Source organism: Pleurodeles waltl, chromosome 4_1 (genome assembly GCF_031143425.1).
Source record: "Pleurodeles waltl isolate 20211129_DDA chromosome 4_1, aPleWal1.hap1.20221129, whole genome shotgun sequence".
Classification (NCBI taxonomy): Eukaryota; Metazoa; Chordata; class Amphibia; order Caudata; family Salamandridae; genus Pleurodeles; species Pleurodeles waltl.
This window is the reverse complement of record NC_090442.1, coordinates 167225377-167240915: the sequence shown is the minus strand read 5'-3', so window position 1 is coordinate 167240915 and position 15539 is coordinate 167225377. Positions and strand designations below refer to the sequence as shown.

General features: G+C 43.5%; 1 protein-coding gene across 2 annotated transcripts in view; it reads left to right on the top strand.

Annotated features, from left to right (window-relative positions):
* Window positions 1-15539, top strand: part of SSBP1 (single stranded DNA binding protein 1) — a 119952-nt gene that overhangs the window by 73613 nt on the left and 30800 nt on the right. For both annotated transcript variants that reach the window (XM_069227970.1, XM_069227971.1), the window contains one exon: window positions 5960-6048. In XM_069227970.1, the coding sequence (XP_069084071.1) occupies window positions 5960-6048 (89 nt within the window). The remainder of the gene's footprint in view (window positions 1-5959; window positions 6049-15539) is intronic.

The window sequence follows — 15539 nt, the reverse complement described above, 5'->3', positions numbered from 1 at the left end:
TGGGGAAAAAAAAGATGACTTTCCCCAATTATCAGTGGACATTGGGCAACCGAATCCTTGAAATCATCAAATCTTATCCCTTTTTAGGGAAAATAGTGAGCGGGAACCTTAGCGATGTTGCCCACATCGCCTCTAATAAAGCAAAGGCTGAATGTCAGGCAAGAGGTCTGGGGGCCCTTTATACAGCTACAGGGAGAAGGCACTTCTCTTACCTTCTATCTGCTTATTGAGTTAAAATTCCTGCATCCCTGCTATATGGGGTGGAACTCATTGATACCTCCAAATGGGGGTTCTTAAATCAGGCAGAAGGTAAAATTCTCCGAAAATTACTAGCTGTTAATACGGCAGCCTCAGTGGCGGCTCTGAGGCTGGAAATGGGGCTTCGAAGCGCGTATGCTCAAGGATTAGCGGGGGTTATACGATTGGCTACCTCAATTTTAAAGAGTGAGGAAAACACTTTAAGATCATTTCTGAAGAAATTACTTTTCTTAGATAATAGCAAGCCAAATTTGCCTTTTGTAAGAATTTTTCTACTGCCCTGGAGATGCTGGAGCTGGATCGCTGCCAAGTTCTAGAACTCTCCCCATTGCTCTTGAGGGTGACTTTGAAGACTGCAACGTGGGCCTTGAGCTTCCGCCAAGACTTGGAGTGCTCTAAAAAAAGTTTTTCTGCGAATATAGTTAACACTCTAGTAATAAAAAAAAACACAACCGTACTTCACTTGGAACATCCCCCATAGTGTTAGGCGCTTTTGGACGTTGCTCCGACAGGAATTGCTCCCTTTGAATACACTATTGACAAAATGGTACGGTACTGCAAAAGAGTGTAACTTCTGTCTGGCGGATTCCCAAGATTTACACCATCTATTATTTGTCTGCCCTTCTCTTGCCTCATTTCGGCATGAATGGCTAGATCCAATCCGTCTTCAGTTTTCTCTATTGTCAGTGCCCGAGTTTCTCCAAGCCCTGTATGATCCTCCGAATGAAAGTTTTTGTTTTAAAATATTTAACTTTTTTAATAGTTTTTTAAGTTTATTTTAAGAAACATTTGTTGTAAGGCATGTCAGGTGGCATAGGATTTTGATGCAACATTTCACTATATTTTTCATTTATCTCACCTTTTGGTACTCGATTGGAAGTAAAGTGTAAATTGCAGATCCAACCTTCTGCTCACCAATATTGTAAATTTTATGTGGTTCTCAGCTAGATGTAAATGGTAAATGTGATTTTTCTGCTTTCTTCTTTTATGTGGACTTCAGTCGAGTTCCAAATCATAAATAAAATAATTGATTGAATTGGTAAGAACACGCAATGTCAGCACTTCTGCACGTTGCAGTTTCCAAGGTAGCTCTTGAAAGTAGACGCATTTTCTGTAGAGTGGAAATCAGGACTCCTGTAAGCCTTTTCACCAATACCACTCCTGTCCCGAGTTCTCAAGAAGATCAGGACACGTGGGCCCAAGTCATTTTAGTGGCCCTGTGTTGGGCAAGGAAATGATGGTATCCCAAACTCCTGAGCTTGAGCATCTGTCCTCCTCTCAAGCTGCCCCGTTGCAAGGATCTCCCTTTGGAGCAGCAGGTCAGGGTCCGCCACATGAATCTGCACACCCTTCAGCTCTATGCATGGAGATTGAGCGACTACATGCCTTTGACCTTCTTCCCAAGGTTGTGAATGTGATCTTGGCAGCCAAGCTTTCCTTCACTAAATCTGTATTTGCCTGCCACTTGGACATATTTGTGGCTTGGTGTGCAACCATCATGGTCGACCGGCTTCATGCCCATCTGTCTGAGGTTTTGTTCCTGTTATCTTTAGCCCTGCAAGGCCTTGCTTTGGGGACAGTTAAAGGTTATCTGTCGGCTATTTCAGCCTTTCTAAAGTTGCCAGACTAGCCTTCCCTGTTTAAATCACCTCTTGCCATGTGGTTTCTTAAGGGGCTTCGTTTGTTCACCCCTTCATCCTATGTTATGCCCCAGTGGGAGTTGAATTTAGTCTTGACCTTCATCATGTGTTCTCCATTTGAGCTCATACATAGCTTTCCACTCAAATTGTTCACCCTTAAAACTCTTCTTGTTAGCTATAACATCGGCCCGGGGGGGTGAGTGAGCTTCAGACTTTCTCTGTAAACCCTCCAAAGACAACCATCTATCCAGACAAGTTGGTTCTTTCAAGTTGTGCTCTCTTGTTAGGTTTTAGCCTAGCAGACAGCATAGCTGTCTGGTTTGCTAAAGACATCTTGGGGACGTTTAGAAAGCTTCCCTGGAATGCATTACGACTGTTGCTTACCATTGGCTTTGTTGTCTGTAACTCGCATTTCCTGGCTTTCTATTTGCTGGTTTTAATTTGTTTCAGGCTGTCCAGCGTGAGTTCATCCCTCCCAAGGAGCATAGCTTTTTCACACCAACTCCCATTGTATTGTTCCACAAGTGCTCCTTTCTGTAAACAGGCCTGTAAATCTTGGTATCTTGTCACATTTACTGTGCATTTGAAGACAGAGGTCAAATGTCAGATGCTGTCTTCCAAGGGCGCTTGTTTACTTTTCTTTCTCTGACTTCAAAGTGAGAGGATTTATGTGACAATCTTGCTGGATACTGTGGGTAGGAAAGGCTTTTTTTCTGCGTGAGTTATAGTACATTTCAACCGGGGCAGAAATTACAACTCTGTTATAACTATAACTTTAGAATTTCAAATGTTTTTGTAGTTTAAATTGTTTTTGTATACAAAAAAGAAATAAAGTTTTCCTAACAATAGCTTAGCCCTAACCTTTTTTTTTTTTTTTTTTTTCATTGAATATTAATGTGTTTGAAATGTGTGTGTTGCCGAGTGGAGTGTCGTCGAGTGGCATAGCGGAGTACAGTAATGTAGACTGCAGTGACATAGAGTGGTGTATCATGGAGTTGAGTGTTGTAGAGTGGAGTACAGTGGAGTAGCTTGGTGTACAGAAGAGTGAGTGTTGTACAGTAGTGTGAATGAGATTGTTGTAGAGTATAGGAGTTTATAGTTGAGTAGAGGATCCTAGAGTGGAGTAACATGTTGTGAAGTGGCGTGAAGTGTTGGGAGGCGTGTCGTGAAGTGCTGTGTTGTGTCATCGGGTAGAATGTCATTTAGTATCGTGCCATATAGTGACGTAGAATTTGGTGGAGTGGCATAGAGTGTAGTACAGTGTCGTTCGGTAGAGGTTTATGGAGTACAGTTTTGTAGTGTAGTATAGTAGAATGGATTAGAGTTTGGTGGAGTGGGCTAGAGTCGAGTACTGTGGTACAGTGGAGTTATCTATGACATACTATTCCAGTTTACAGTGGAGTAAAGTGGAGTGGTGTAGACAGAGTTGAGTGGAGTAAATTGTTGTACAGTTACAAAGAGTGAAGTAGATTGTTTTACAGTGGAGTGACATAGTGTCGTACAGTGGACTAGGGAGTTGTACAGTGACCTACAGTGGAGTGTCGTAAACTGGAGGGGCATGGAATGGCGTACAGTGTGGTGGCATATTGTAGAGGAGTGGCATGGAATGGAGTGTTGCACAGTGTAGTGGCATGTCGTGGAGTGGCGTGTCAAAAAGTGGGGTGGTGTAGAGTGAGTGCCATGTCATGGAGTGGAGTTGTGAGATGTACAGAGTTGTGGAGCAGAGTGTAGGGGCATAGAGTGGAGTAGAGTGTTATAAATTGCTGTGGTGTGTCATACAGTGTCGTAGAGTGGATTAGATTGGTGTAGAGAGGAGAGGCCTAGAGTGGAGTAGAATGCTGTGGAGTGCTGTGTAGTGTGTCAGAGTGCAGTGGCGTAGAGGAAGTTGCGCAGTGTGTCAGAGTAGAGAGTCATATAGTCACGCAGAGTGGAGTGCTGTGTAGTAGAGTGGAGTGTCAGGGTGGTGTATCGTATAGTGTCTTAGAGTGGGGGGGCGCAGAGTAGAGTGTTGTACTGTGTAGTGGCATGTCATAGAATGGAATGGTGTTTCATATAGGGATTTCGTACAGTGTCATAGAGTGGAGTAGTGTCATGGAGTAGCTTGTTGGAGTGGCTTGTTGCACAGTGTGTTAGAGAGGTGTAGAGTGGATTAGTGTGTCTGAGTACAGTGAAGTAAACTGACATAGAATGGAGTAGAGTGTTGTCGAGTGGAGGGGCATAGTGTGGTTCCACTGTACTTACTATGTAGTTCTGCAGTACTCTTACTTTTTAAAAAAATATACAGAATATTATAAATACTTTTCCCTAATTATTAGAAGATTTATAAAGTGCCTTAGGTTTTCCTATAGCTATAAAACATATTACTAACTTATATCTCTGGTCCAAACCCAGATCACAGCCAAAGTGTGGCCTAAGCAATACAGCTGCCTTTTACTTCTGTAAGGGCAATCAGTAGCCAGTACTATTGTATTTTGTCATTGCCATGTACCACGATATACTGCAGCCCAATACATCACTAAGTTTGTTTTCCTTATTACTGCAAAACTACTGAATGAATTTTCATGAAATAGCAAAAAGAATCATTTCAAGACCATAATCTAAATTGGTGCCAGATTTCATGAAAATCTGTTCAGCTGTTTTGCCGTGACGTCTGTCTAAAAAGTCTATGAAAAATGTATTGGTGGAAAAACGTGTTCTTGGACCCCCTTTTTTCTTTGCACTCCCGTAACTAATTTGAATCATCAGTCAACGTAGAAAAAGGCAATACATTTGCAAAGTTTCGTGGAGATGCGTCAAACAGTGGCAAAGTTATTAGCTATCACAGATTGGAGAATTTCCTATCTCTCTGAATCCTGATTATGACTTCAGTGTAGCTACCGCCACTCTGTAATATACATAGATTGATAGAATCCCAGCACTATGAAATTGGCCTTGGCCACTTGAAATACCTTTTAGCCCTGGCACAAAATATTACCAGAAGTAGGCCAATATTACCAGAAGTAGGCCTCCCTCTCTGGCCTGATAAGCATACATGCTAATTTAAATTGTGTTTGTGTTTATTGCCCAAGGACTGAAACACAATGGATTAGTGTGCCCGAAAAGAGGTCAGAGTTGGAAATGTATATCATAAACCTGAATTATGGTAGCCACAACTCTGCATTCACTGGGAGAAAAAGAACGACTTTTGTAGGGCCAGATGTGCCATCTAGATTGTAAATGGCAGGGGTGCCATTAAACACCACTGCTTAAGCCTGTGTCAACTCACATTGTTTTAAATATTGTTTCTTGCGATCCTATCAAGAACCTCACCCGGTTTACTGGATATATTTTTATAATAATCCATACTAATCCCACCGGTATTCCCCACCTCTTCATCTTGGACCACCGTACAGGGCAATCCACTCTGTCAAGTGCACTCCTCTAGAAGCCTTTGTAGGCTACAGTCCCCTCTGTTTCCTCCCAATCACTTCTTCTCGGTTATCATTCTCAGTGCTGTTGTGTTAAAAGTAGTATTTAAAAGTGATCTAAGAAACATTGTTCATGAGGAATCCATTGAACCTCCTTGGCCTACTTTTACAGATGTTTCAAAATAACTTAGCCTGCCAGTGCAATGGAGCAGTGCTACAGGGAGGTAATTAGAAACCCTACTAATACCTTGATACCTTCTTATGTAGGAGTTTCAAGCTGCTAATGTCCTGTCCCCTTTATTTCTCTGCAGATGTGTGCCTCCAGAACAGGGCGTGTTACTAAGATGATGCTTCACTAGTAACTGAATTTAAATGTCACAAGCTCCCTAGAAAGCAGATTTTGTTCCCTGCCTGAGTAGATTCCACATTCACCAGGATTTAGTGTTCTCTCCCTGTAGGGACACATAGTACCACAGGCAGGTTGCTGGTATAAGACTATTGCTGTTTTTCTTGGCACATCCTGATGTATGACGTCAGCTCCTCGTTGCTGTGACCCATGCAAGCTGTATTGAAGTCTCCCCTTTCTGTAGAGAGCGGCGGTCGTTTAAGTAATCAAAAAGTGAGTTTACTAATCCTCCCTCTTTTCTCTTGCAGTGCACGAATCTATGTAGAAGGCAAGATTGACTACGGGGAGTACACCGACAAGAATAACATGAGGCGGCAGGCGACAACGATCATAGCAGGTAATGACGGCAAAACATCTGTTGCATTGAAGGAGCCTGCTTCAAATTTGCCATTGAGGGGGAGAGAAAGAGCCGATATAGCCACTTATATCAATTTTCCTGTTTTGTGAGGTTCAAGGCCTGGCTATTTGACAAGTTAAGTCTTACAAATCCAAACTGGCAGAATCCTAATTCCTTTCATTCATCCTGGATCTATCTAGGTGTTAAAAGGGTGGTTTGAAGTTGTGGCAGGAATAGAAAGTCTGTTTTAAATAAAAGAAACATTGAGGGATTTGAGTAAAATAAAAATGAAATCTGGTCTGTATCTACTGCAACCCAAATAAGAAGAAAAACCAGCAAAAGTCTCGTGCAGTGGAGAAACAGGTAGTGGAAAAGGGAAGCAGGGGGCTGGAGGGTTAAAGAGATGTCATAACCACCCCTCGCCCATCCAGTTCTTCAGATCCAACCAACATTCAAAGAGTGCTTCAGCTGGAATCGGAGGACTTGCTTTCTGAACGGGTTAATAGGATGTTGCTGACACGTTTACAGTTGTCATACTCAGACATTTGCACGGCCGTCTCTGGATCTTGCATAGTTCCAAAGGTCAGATTTACCACCCATGTACAGTATCGCGGCAGAAGTATCCTTTCTCAGATTGAACTAGAGTTGATTCTCGATCTACCTTGGTGGACATTTATCTTGACCAGTGCCAGGATATTCAGCCCTTCTCGAAGACTATGCTCACACATTTTGGAGTTTAGCAACTCTTTACAGGATATGTGTATGTATGTATGGATAGTTGTCAAGTACAGAAATAGTGGTAAAGTAGTGGAGCCCCAGACATTGGCAGGAATGAGAACGCAGTGGGGTAAAAAGCTTGTTGGCGCATAATTACTATGTGGCATCCTAAAGTTCTCCCCGGGAGCCTTGAGAGATGCGAAAGATACTGCTCTTGCCGACTGAGGTCCCGATTCAGAGTTTGGCAGAGGGGTTCCTCTGTCGCGATAGTGACGGATATCCCGTCCCCCAAAATATAAATCCCATAGGATATAATGGGATGTATATTTCGGTGTACGGGATATCCGTCACCTTTGTGACCGAGTAGCCCCTCTGCCAAACTCTGAATCCGGCCTTAAGTCTTGGGACTGATCTTCTCAGCGCACGGCGCCGCTCTTCACCGCGGCCAGGCAGCACACAGTTACAGATTCATGTTAACCTGAACTAATAACTATAGTGGCCTATCTTCACATAGTGGATAATACCGCAGATTTTGCATTTTTTTTAAATAGCAGGTATTAATAATCGCCAATTAGCATAACGTGTATTTGTAAAGTATACCTTCACCACTTGGAGACAAAGGACAACTAAAGAAATATACATTTTCTACTACATGCTCCCAACTATCATCTGATACTCGCTGTAACAACTTCACTCAAACTATCACCCAGATAAGGATTGTACATTTCATTTCCATCCATAGAGTTCCTAATTTTTTGTCTAAATTCCAAACGTGGCCTGACATTCTGACGCTCGACTTCTGTTAACTGTGCCATGAGTAAGAGCAGGAGGACAGGCCCTTCTCCAGTGTGGCAGCCAAGCTCGGGAACCCTCTTGCAGCTGCAGTAAAGAGAGAGCCCTTGTTAGCCAAGTTCACGGAGTCCATCAAAACCTGCTCTTCAGCTTGTAACTTACTCTCTCTCCCTCTAACTTGTAGTTACTCCCTTGGCGCTGCGTGACTAATAAACATACTAATGTCTCATTTAAGTTACTAATTCAGCTGAAAAAACAGAGAACTGTTTAGCCTTAAAAAAATAGACATTAGACGGCTTGAAATGAGAGGTAAATGTGGCAAGGATATATATTTTTTTTTAAAGAATTCACCGCCTAACCACTAGATGGCAGAAGTTTGCTAATGATGTCAACCCGGAACTGACATCAGGATGCAAACTCAGGAACGCTAGATAAAAACGTATTCTTTATTTGTCTTAACAGACCACTTATTGGCTTTTGAAATACTTGTGTTATCTTTTTTGCACGGTTTTTAAAGTTCTAAGGCACCCGAAAGGAGGCACGCACAAGCAGCATGGGCGATGCTAAGGAATAGAAAGCACAGACATAAAAGTATGATTTTACACAAAGTATTTAAAGCAGATGGAAGACATCCCACTAATATTTAAGATATAAATAGGTTCCCTATTTTATTTTTTATTTTTTTATTATTCAATAAACGTGTAAACTTCTCTTTACAAACTCAGATCTCCACCTTGGTTGTGGAGGTCTCCGCCAAGTGTGCAGAACGTCATATACTTACGTAAAGTCACTACTAGGAGTAACTTTACAGTCGTATTTTACGTTTTTACTGACTCCACTCCCAGTTTCATGGGGTGGGAACATGCAAGTTTAAACGTTCAAGTAACTTTACCTTTGGAAATGGTGATTAGCCAAAAGTAGTAAAGTTACTCAAACTTGTAAGAATGCATTCACTTGCGGGACATGTACTGCACATGTAGATTTACCTTGTGAATAGGTCCCCAAGTCTTTAAGCTCTAATAACTAGCTGTGTGGTTTTGTGTGTGACATCATATCCATGTTATTGATGACATATTGGTAAATCATTATAAGCGTATGCTTATACAGGGAGTGCAGAATTATTAGGCAAGTTGTATTTTTGAGGATTAATTTTATTATTGAACAACAACCATGTTCTCAATGAACCCAAAAAACTCATTAATATCAAAGCTGAATATTTTTGGAAGTAGTTTTTAGTTTGTTTTTAGTTTTAGCTATGTTAGGGGGGTATCTGTGTGTGCAGGTGACTATTACTGTGCATAATTATTAGGCAACTTAACAAAAAACAAATATATACCCATTTCAATTATTTATTATTACCAGTGAAACCAATATAACATCTCAACATTCACAAATATACATTTCTGACATTCAAAAACAAAACAAAAACAAATCAGTGACCAATATAGCCACCTTTCTTTGCAAGGACACTCAAAAGCCTGCCATCCATGGATTCTGTCAGTGTTTTGATCTGTTCACCATCAACATTGCGTGCAGCAGCAACCACAGCCTCCCAGACACTGTTCAGAGAGGTGTACTGTTTTCCCTCCTTGTAAATCTCACATTTGATGATGGACCACAGGTTCTCAATGGGGTTCAGATCAGGTGAACAAGGAGGCCATGTCATTAGATTTCCTTCTTTTATACCCTTTCTTGCCAGCCACGCTGTGGAGTACTTGGACGCGTGTGATGGAGCATTGTCCTGCATGAAAATCATGTTTTTCTTGAAGGATGCAGACTTCTTCCTGTACCACTGCTTGAAGAAGGTGTCTACCAGGAACTGGCAGTAGGACTGGGAGTTGAGCTTGACTCCATCCTCAACCCGAAAAGGCCCCACAAGCTCATCTTTGATGATACCAGCCCAAACCAGTACTCCACCTCCACCTTGCTGGCGTCTGAGTCGGACTGGAGCTCTCTGCCCTTTACCAATCCAGCCACGGGCCCATCCATCTGGCCCATCAAGACTCACTCTCATTTCATCAGTCCATAAAACCTTAGAAAATCAGTCTTGAGATATTTCTTGGCCCAGTCTTGACGTTTCAGCTTGTGTGTCTTGTTCAGTGGTGGTCGTCTTTCAGCCTTTCTTACCTTGGCCATGTCTCTGAGTATTGCACACCTTGTGCTTTTGGGCACTCCAGTGATGTTGCAGCTCTGAAATATGGCCAAACTGGTGGCAAGTGGCATCGTGGCAGCTGCACACTTGACTTTTCTCAGTTCATGGGCAGTTATTTTGCGCCTTGGTTTTTCCACACGCTTCTTGCGACCCTGTTGACTATTTTCAATGAAACGCTTGATTGTTCGATGATCACGCTTCAGAAGCTTTGCAATTTTAAGAGTGCTGCATCCCTCTGCAAGATATCTCACTATTTTTGACTTTTCTGAGCCTGTCAAGTCCTTCTTTTGACCCATTTTGCCAAAGGAAAGGAAGTTGCCTAATAATTATGCACACCTGATATAGGGTGTTGATGTCATTAGACCACACCCCTTCTCATTACAGAGATGCACATCACCTAATATGCTTAATTGGTAGTAGGCTTTCGAGCCTATACAGCTTGGAGTAAGACAACATGCATAAAGAGGATGATGTGGTCAAAATACTAATTTGCCTAATAATTCTGCACTCCCTGTATTGTTTGCATAAAATTGAAAATAACGTTATTTAAATAAAGTATTTAAAACATGTTTTCTGAATGTACTCTAGGGACGGTGGCCGCCTTACTGATAACAGTGCTCTGTGCAGTAGGTCAGATTTCTGTTTTTGGTAAATGGAGAACCTGGCGTCTGTTAGCAGTAAAAGCATTTAGCACAATATTTGTGTCCGAGAGTACCATTTCATTTTGAATTATCATTTTTTAGTGTAAGGAAGTATGTATTTCGGAGGCAAGTCTCATTAAATACAACCGTGGTCTCCATATAGAGTCCATGGACGTGGCGTAACCGGGTTTGGGGGGAGAGGGAGGTCACTCCATGGACGCGAAATGAAGGGCATCTCTTTTGTATGTGGTAGACTTAAGAAATTCCTCAAAAGCGGAGTTTCCAAAATTGAAACAATATAAAACCATATTCAGCAAATACAGTTGAAATGTTCTCAGTAATGCTCTTTGGTGTACACTTTTTAAGTACAGCACACATTATATTATGTTAGTAGTTTTTGTGTAGCCTGTTTTTGATATTTGTAGTGCTTTCGGGATTTGGAAGAACACAGTTCTGTGTTTTTTTAGCTGGGTGGTTTTGTGGTGATCGTGCATAGTTGTTTCTGGTCTTTGTGAAGCTGGTTCGGCTCAGCATAGTACTTAAGAATAGTTTCTGTTGCTTTAGTTGGTAATGTGTGGTACTGACGTGTCTGAAGCTATGCAGAGTCTTCGTGCTCCGTAATGGTCCCTGGATGAGTGAGCCATAGGATTTTGTTGTTTACCTCACTTCACAGAGGTGAATATGTGTTGTTTGGCCGTAGCAATGTTCTGACTAATGTTTTCTGCTGGTTGTGTAGGGACAGTGTTATATGGTTAGTGGCATTGCCTTGCCACTGTGAGGACTTGGTGCTGTGTTCTGTGCAGGTGGGATGTCCTCTGATGTTACGAAAGTTGATATTGGTAAAGAGCATGTTGTATTGTTAAGAAGCATTCCCATCTCAGCTACCTGGCAGAGGTCCTGTGCTGAGTGATAATATTGCAAGAACAGTCAGACTAATGTGTTGGTGCCTCTGTGCGTGTATGTGTGGGTACTATGTACTGTAATATGGTGTTGATGGCATTGTTATGTGCGAGTTGGAGGCATCACTCTGCCAAGGAAAAGGCTTGCGGACACAGCCTAATCAATCAATCAGGGATTTGTAAAGCACACTACCCACCCGTCTCGGGGGGGAAAGTGCTGCTACTGCTCAAACAGCCAGGTCTTGAGAAGTTTCTTGAAGGTTAAGGAGGTCTTTGGTCTGGCGCAGGTGGGTGGGAAGAGTGTTCCACATTTTGGCGGCGAGGTGAGAGAATGATCTACCGCTGGTTGTAGTTCTGTGGATGCGTGGGATGGTTGCAAGGGCGAGGTCGGCGGAGCAGAGATGCCGGGTCGGGGTGTAGAAGGAGAGTCGTCTGTTGAGATATTCTGGTCCGGTGTTTTGCAGTGCTTTGTGAGCGTGGATGAGGAGTTTGAAGGTGATTCTCTTGTTGACTGGGAGCCAGTGCAGGTTTTTCAGGAGGTCTGTGATGTGGCAGTGGCGGGGGATGTCCAGAATGAGGCGTACGGAGGCGTTCTGGGTGCGTTGCAGCCTCTTCTGGAGTTTGGCCGTGGTTCCTGTGTAGAGGGCATTGCCGTAGTCCAGTTTGCTGCTTACGAGGGCTTGGGTGACTGTTTTCGGTGGGTATCCATTTGTAGATCTTTCGCAGTATGTGGAGGGTGTTGAAGCAGGAGGAGGAGATGGTGTTGACTTGCTGGGTCATGGCTAGTGAGGGGTCCAAGATGAATCCTAGGTTGCGTGCGTGGTCGGTGATAGTCTGAGCGGTTCCGAGAGTGGCAGGCCACCAGGAGTCATCCCATGCAGAGGGGGTGGAACCGAAGGTGAGGACTTCAGTCTTGTCGGAATTGAGTTTGAGGCAGCTGCTCTTCATCCATTTGGCGATGGCCTTCATTAATTCGTGGAGGTAGGTCTTGGCCGAGTCCTTGGTGAGGGAGAGGATCAGCTGGGTGTCGTCGGCGTATGAGATGATGTTGAGGTTGTGGGATCGGGCGATGTTAGCGAGCGGGGCCATGTAGAAGTTGAAGAGGGTCGGGCTGAGGGACGAACCCTGGGGTACGCTGCAGATGATTTTGGTGGCCTCCGAACGGAATGGGGGGAGGCGGACTCTCTAGGTTCTGCCAGTGAGAAAGGAGGTGACCCAGTCCAGGGCTCTGTCGCGGATTCCTGCATTGCGAAGGCGTGAGCGTAGGGCAGAGGTCTTCAAACTGGGGGGCGGGCCCCCCTAGGGGGGCCTGAAGTGATCCCAGGGGGGCCCCAGATTCTGGCCAAAATAAATATTATACAGATAACGGGCCTTTATTTTAAGCAGGAGGATGTTATTGCAGTTTTAAAAAGATAACAGTACCTAACTGCAATGTTTAAATAGGGTTAGACATATTTAAACATTGCCATGTTTATAAAATAATTGTGAAAAATTCTGAGGGGGGCCCAATGATTTTTATTTTTCAACTGGGGGGGCGCGGCATTAAATAGTTTGGAGACCTCTGGCGTAGGGTGTAGTTTGCCATTTAATTCAACTATTTTATTGTGTTTCTTTACAATACAGAGAGATAGATGCATTGCAGGCATTTAATGTATTATATCTTTTAATGCATTTAGTGTTTGGTACATTACAGGTCTTTCCACATTAGGTAAGAGCAGACGGGCTTTGAGTATGGTAGTTAAGGGCCTTGAGAGGGCCCTTCAGCCTCTTACCTTTGCTTCGGTGGAAGACTGTGCTGGTACAGACTGATCCTTTGTTAACGGGCACAGAGTCTCATTATGTCTTGTTATCACCGAGATGGCATGGCGGCTACGGCACAGAGTGTTACTTTGCAACCAGTTTAACACAATCCAGACGTCTACAGTTGCAGTCAGAGGTTCAGAGCTATTTCTTCACAGCAGATTAGTGGGAGATGCACTCGTGTGTTATGTTCAAGCCATTTATAGAGCTCATAAATGCAGATTTCTCTTGGTTTTCAATACAGCAAACATAATAAGCATTGGCAAAGCCAATAGGTTTTGCCTATGCGAAGTCTATTGGTTTTGTCAGTAGTTTTTTTTACATGTAGTGCTGTGCAACTATTTCACATTTAAAAAAAGCACTGACGCAGCCAGCATTTACCCCGCTATAGCTTTTTTTTTTTTTTTTTTTTTTTTTTACTTTTAGCCATCTTGCACAGCAGCTCAATTGTTGTGCAACATGTAAAAAAACATTAACAAAGCCAACAGGTTTTGTATAAGTAAAAGCTATTGGCTTTGCCTATGCTTGTTTGAAAGAGAAGCGATTTAGCATGCATGGTAAAAGCGAAACCTAAGAACAAATGGGAATTACGGGTCAGTAACCCCTCCCCCAGTCTTTCAGAGGCCTCACTAGAGAAAAGCTGGGTTTTGTGGCTCACAAGCGGAGGTAGAGGACTATACATAGGATTGATGGCCACAGCACTGCTTCAAGAGTACAACTGTTCATCACTTAATTGCACAGCATATCTTCAGCCAAGATCTCAATAAAAACATAATGAACACAAAGGGAAATACTAAAGCCGTAAATGGGGAAAGCAAAACAACCTATTTACCAGAAGCACTCCTGTCTGACTCACAGCGTAACTGGGAAGCACTACCAGAGCATTCTCACAACCCTCACAAACTAGCAATCCTGCCGCCCTGACTACACTACCATTCCAGTTCAGAGTAGCAGTCACACCAAGGCATTCACATCCACAGACTGTTCACACACTGCACACAGCATTCTCACATGCCCGACACAGCAGCACTCTACTGACACCACTTACAAACTAGCAGCCGTCTCACTCTACCAAAAACAACCCCACTCACTCGCAGACCAGCAGTCACAAACCACAGTGTCCACGAACCCTGGCAGCAAAGCAAAGGTCTGGATGACAACTGAAAGTACCTTTTTTGCCGGCCGGCGAGTGTGTGTGTGTGACATTGTGGATGGACAATTGGGGTCAACACCAGACTGAGTCAGTGCGTGGATGACTGAGTGGATGGCTGATGACTGAGTGCATGGGTAGATGGATGAGTGACTGCACAGATGATAGCTTGCACACTTTTATTATTTTGAGCCACACCTAATGCTTCCCCCAACGCATGTTTAATCACGGAGAGACAAACTGATGTTGAATTTCAGGCAGGACGGGTTGGACAATTGGAAGGCGATACTTGTAACTGTATTTTGGAAAATGAGGTGCTGTATCTGGAATGTGCATGCTTGTAGTCCCTTGGCAGCAGGCAACGCCTTGAGACGCCCCCCTTGTAATGAGTAATGTTCAGAATGATACCACTCTGTACCAGAGCTGAGGCCCTTCTGGATAGAAGGCTTTTTCTGAGGGTGCTCCGTCCCTTTGTAAAGGCCGCGCACTGCGTTTGGTGGTCTAAAGAAGGGATGTGCACTTGTGAGGACGCCGTCTCAATGTGCCATTTACAATTTACCAGCAGATCAACAAGACATGTGCTCAAAAGCCTAGCAACAATCTCCCTTGCTTTCCTCTTCAATGCTACATTGAGCTCTTATATAGTATTTGACCCAAAATGTATAAAAGTTGTTTTTCCATCAGTTATTTCTACTATAGAATGCAAAATCAGTCAATAAAGTAATAAATAGGCCCAGGGTTGCATTATCTGACCCCCTCGCTGGATTTTCGTGCACTTGAAAACAGTCTTTGGACGTGAAGCGCCTTTGCGCGTCGGTGAAAGAAAGCATACCGGCTTCAGGGAGCATTTACAGCCAGCCATACGACTCATGTAAATTAACAGGCACAACCCCTATTCTTTGAAGGGTGTTATAGGAAAATGGCTCCTAAGTTGCAGTTACCCTCCCACCCCCACACTTTTGCCTGATATTGATGCTGACTTGACTGAGAGTGTGCTGGGACCCTGCTAACCAGGCCCCAGCACTAGTGTTCTTTCACAAAAAATGTACCATTGTTTCCACAGTTGGCACGCCCCTGGCACACAGATAATTCCCTTGTAAAAGGTACCAATGTTACCAAGGGCCCTGTGACCAGGCAAGGTCCCTAAGGGCTGCAGCATGTGTTGTGCCACCCTAAAGGGACCCCTCACCTAACGCATGCAAACTGCCATTGCAGATTGTGTGTGTTGGTGAGGAGAAAAGGGCAAAGTCGACATGGCATCCCCCTCAGGGTGCCACACACACAAAACACTGCCTGTGGCATAGGTAAGTCACCCCTCCAGCAGGACTTAAAGCCCTAAG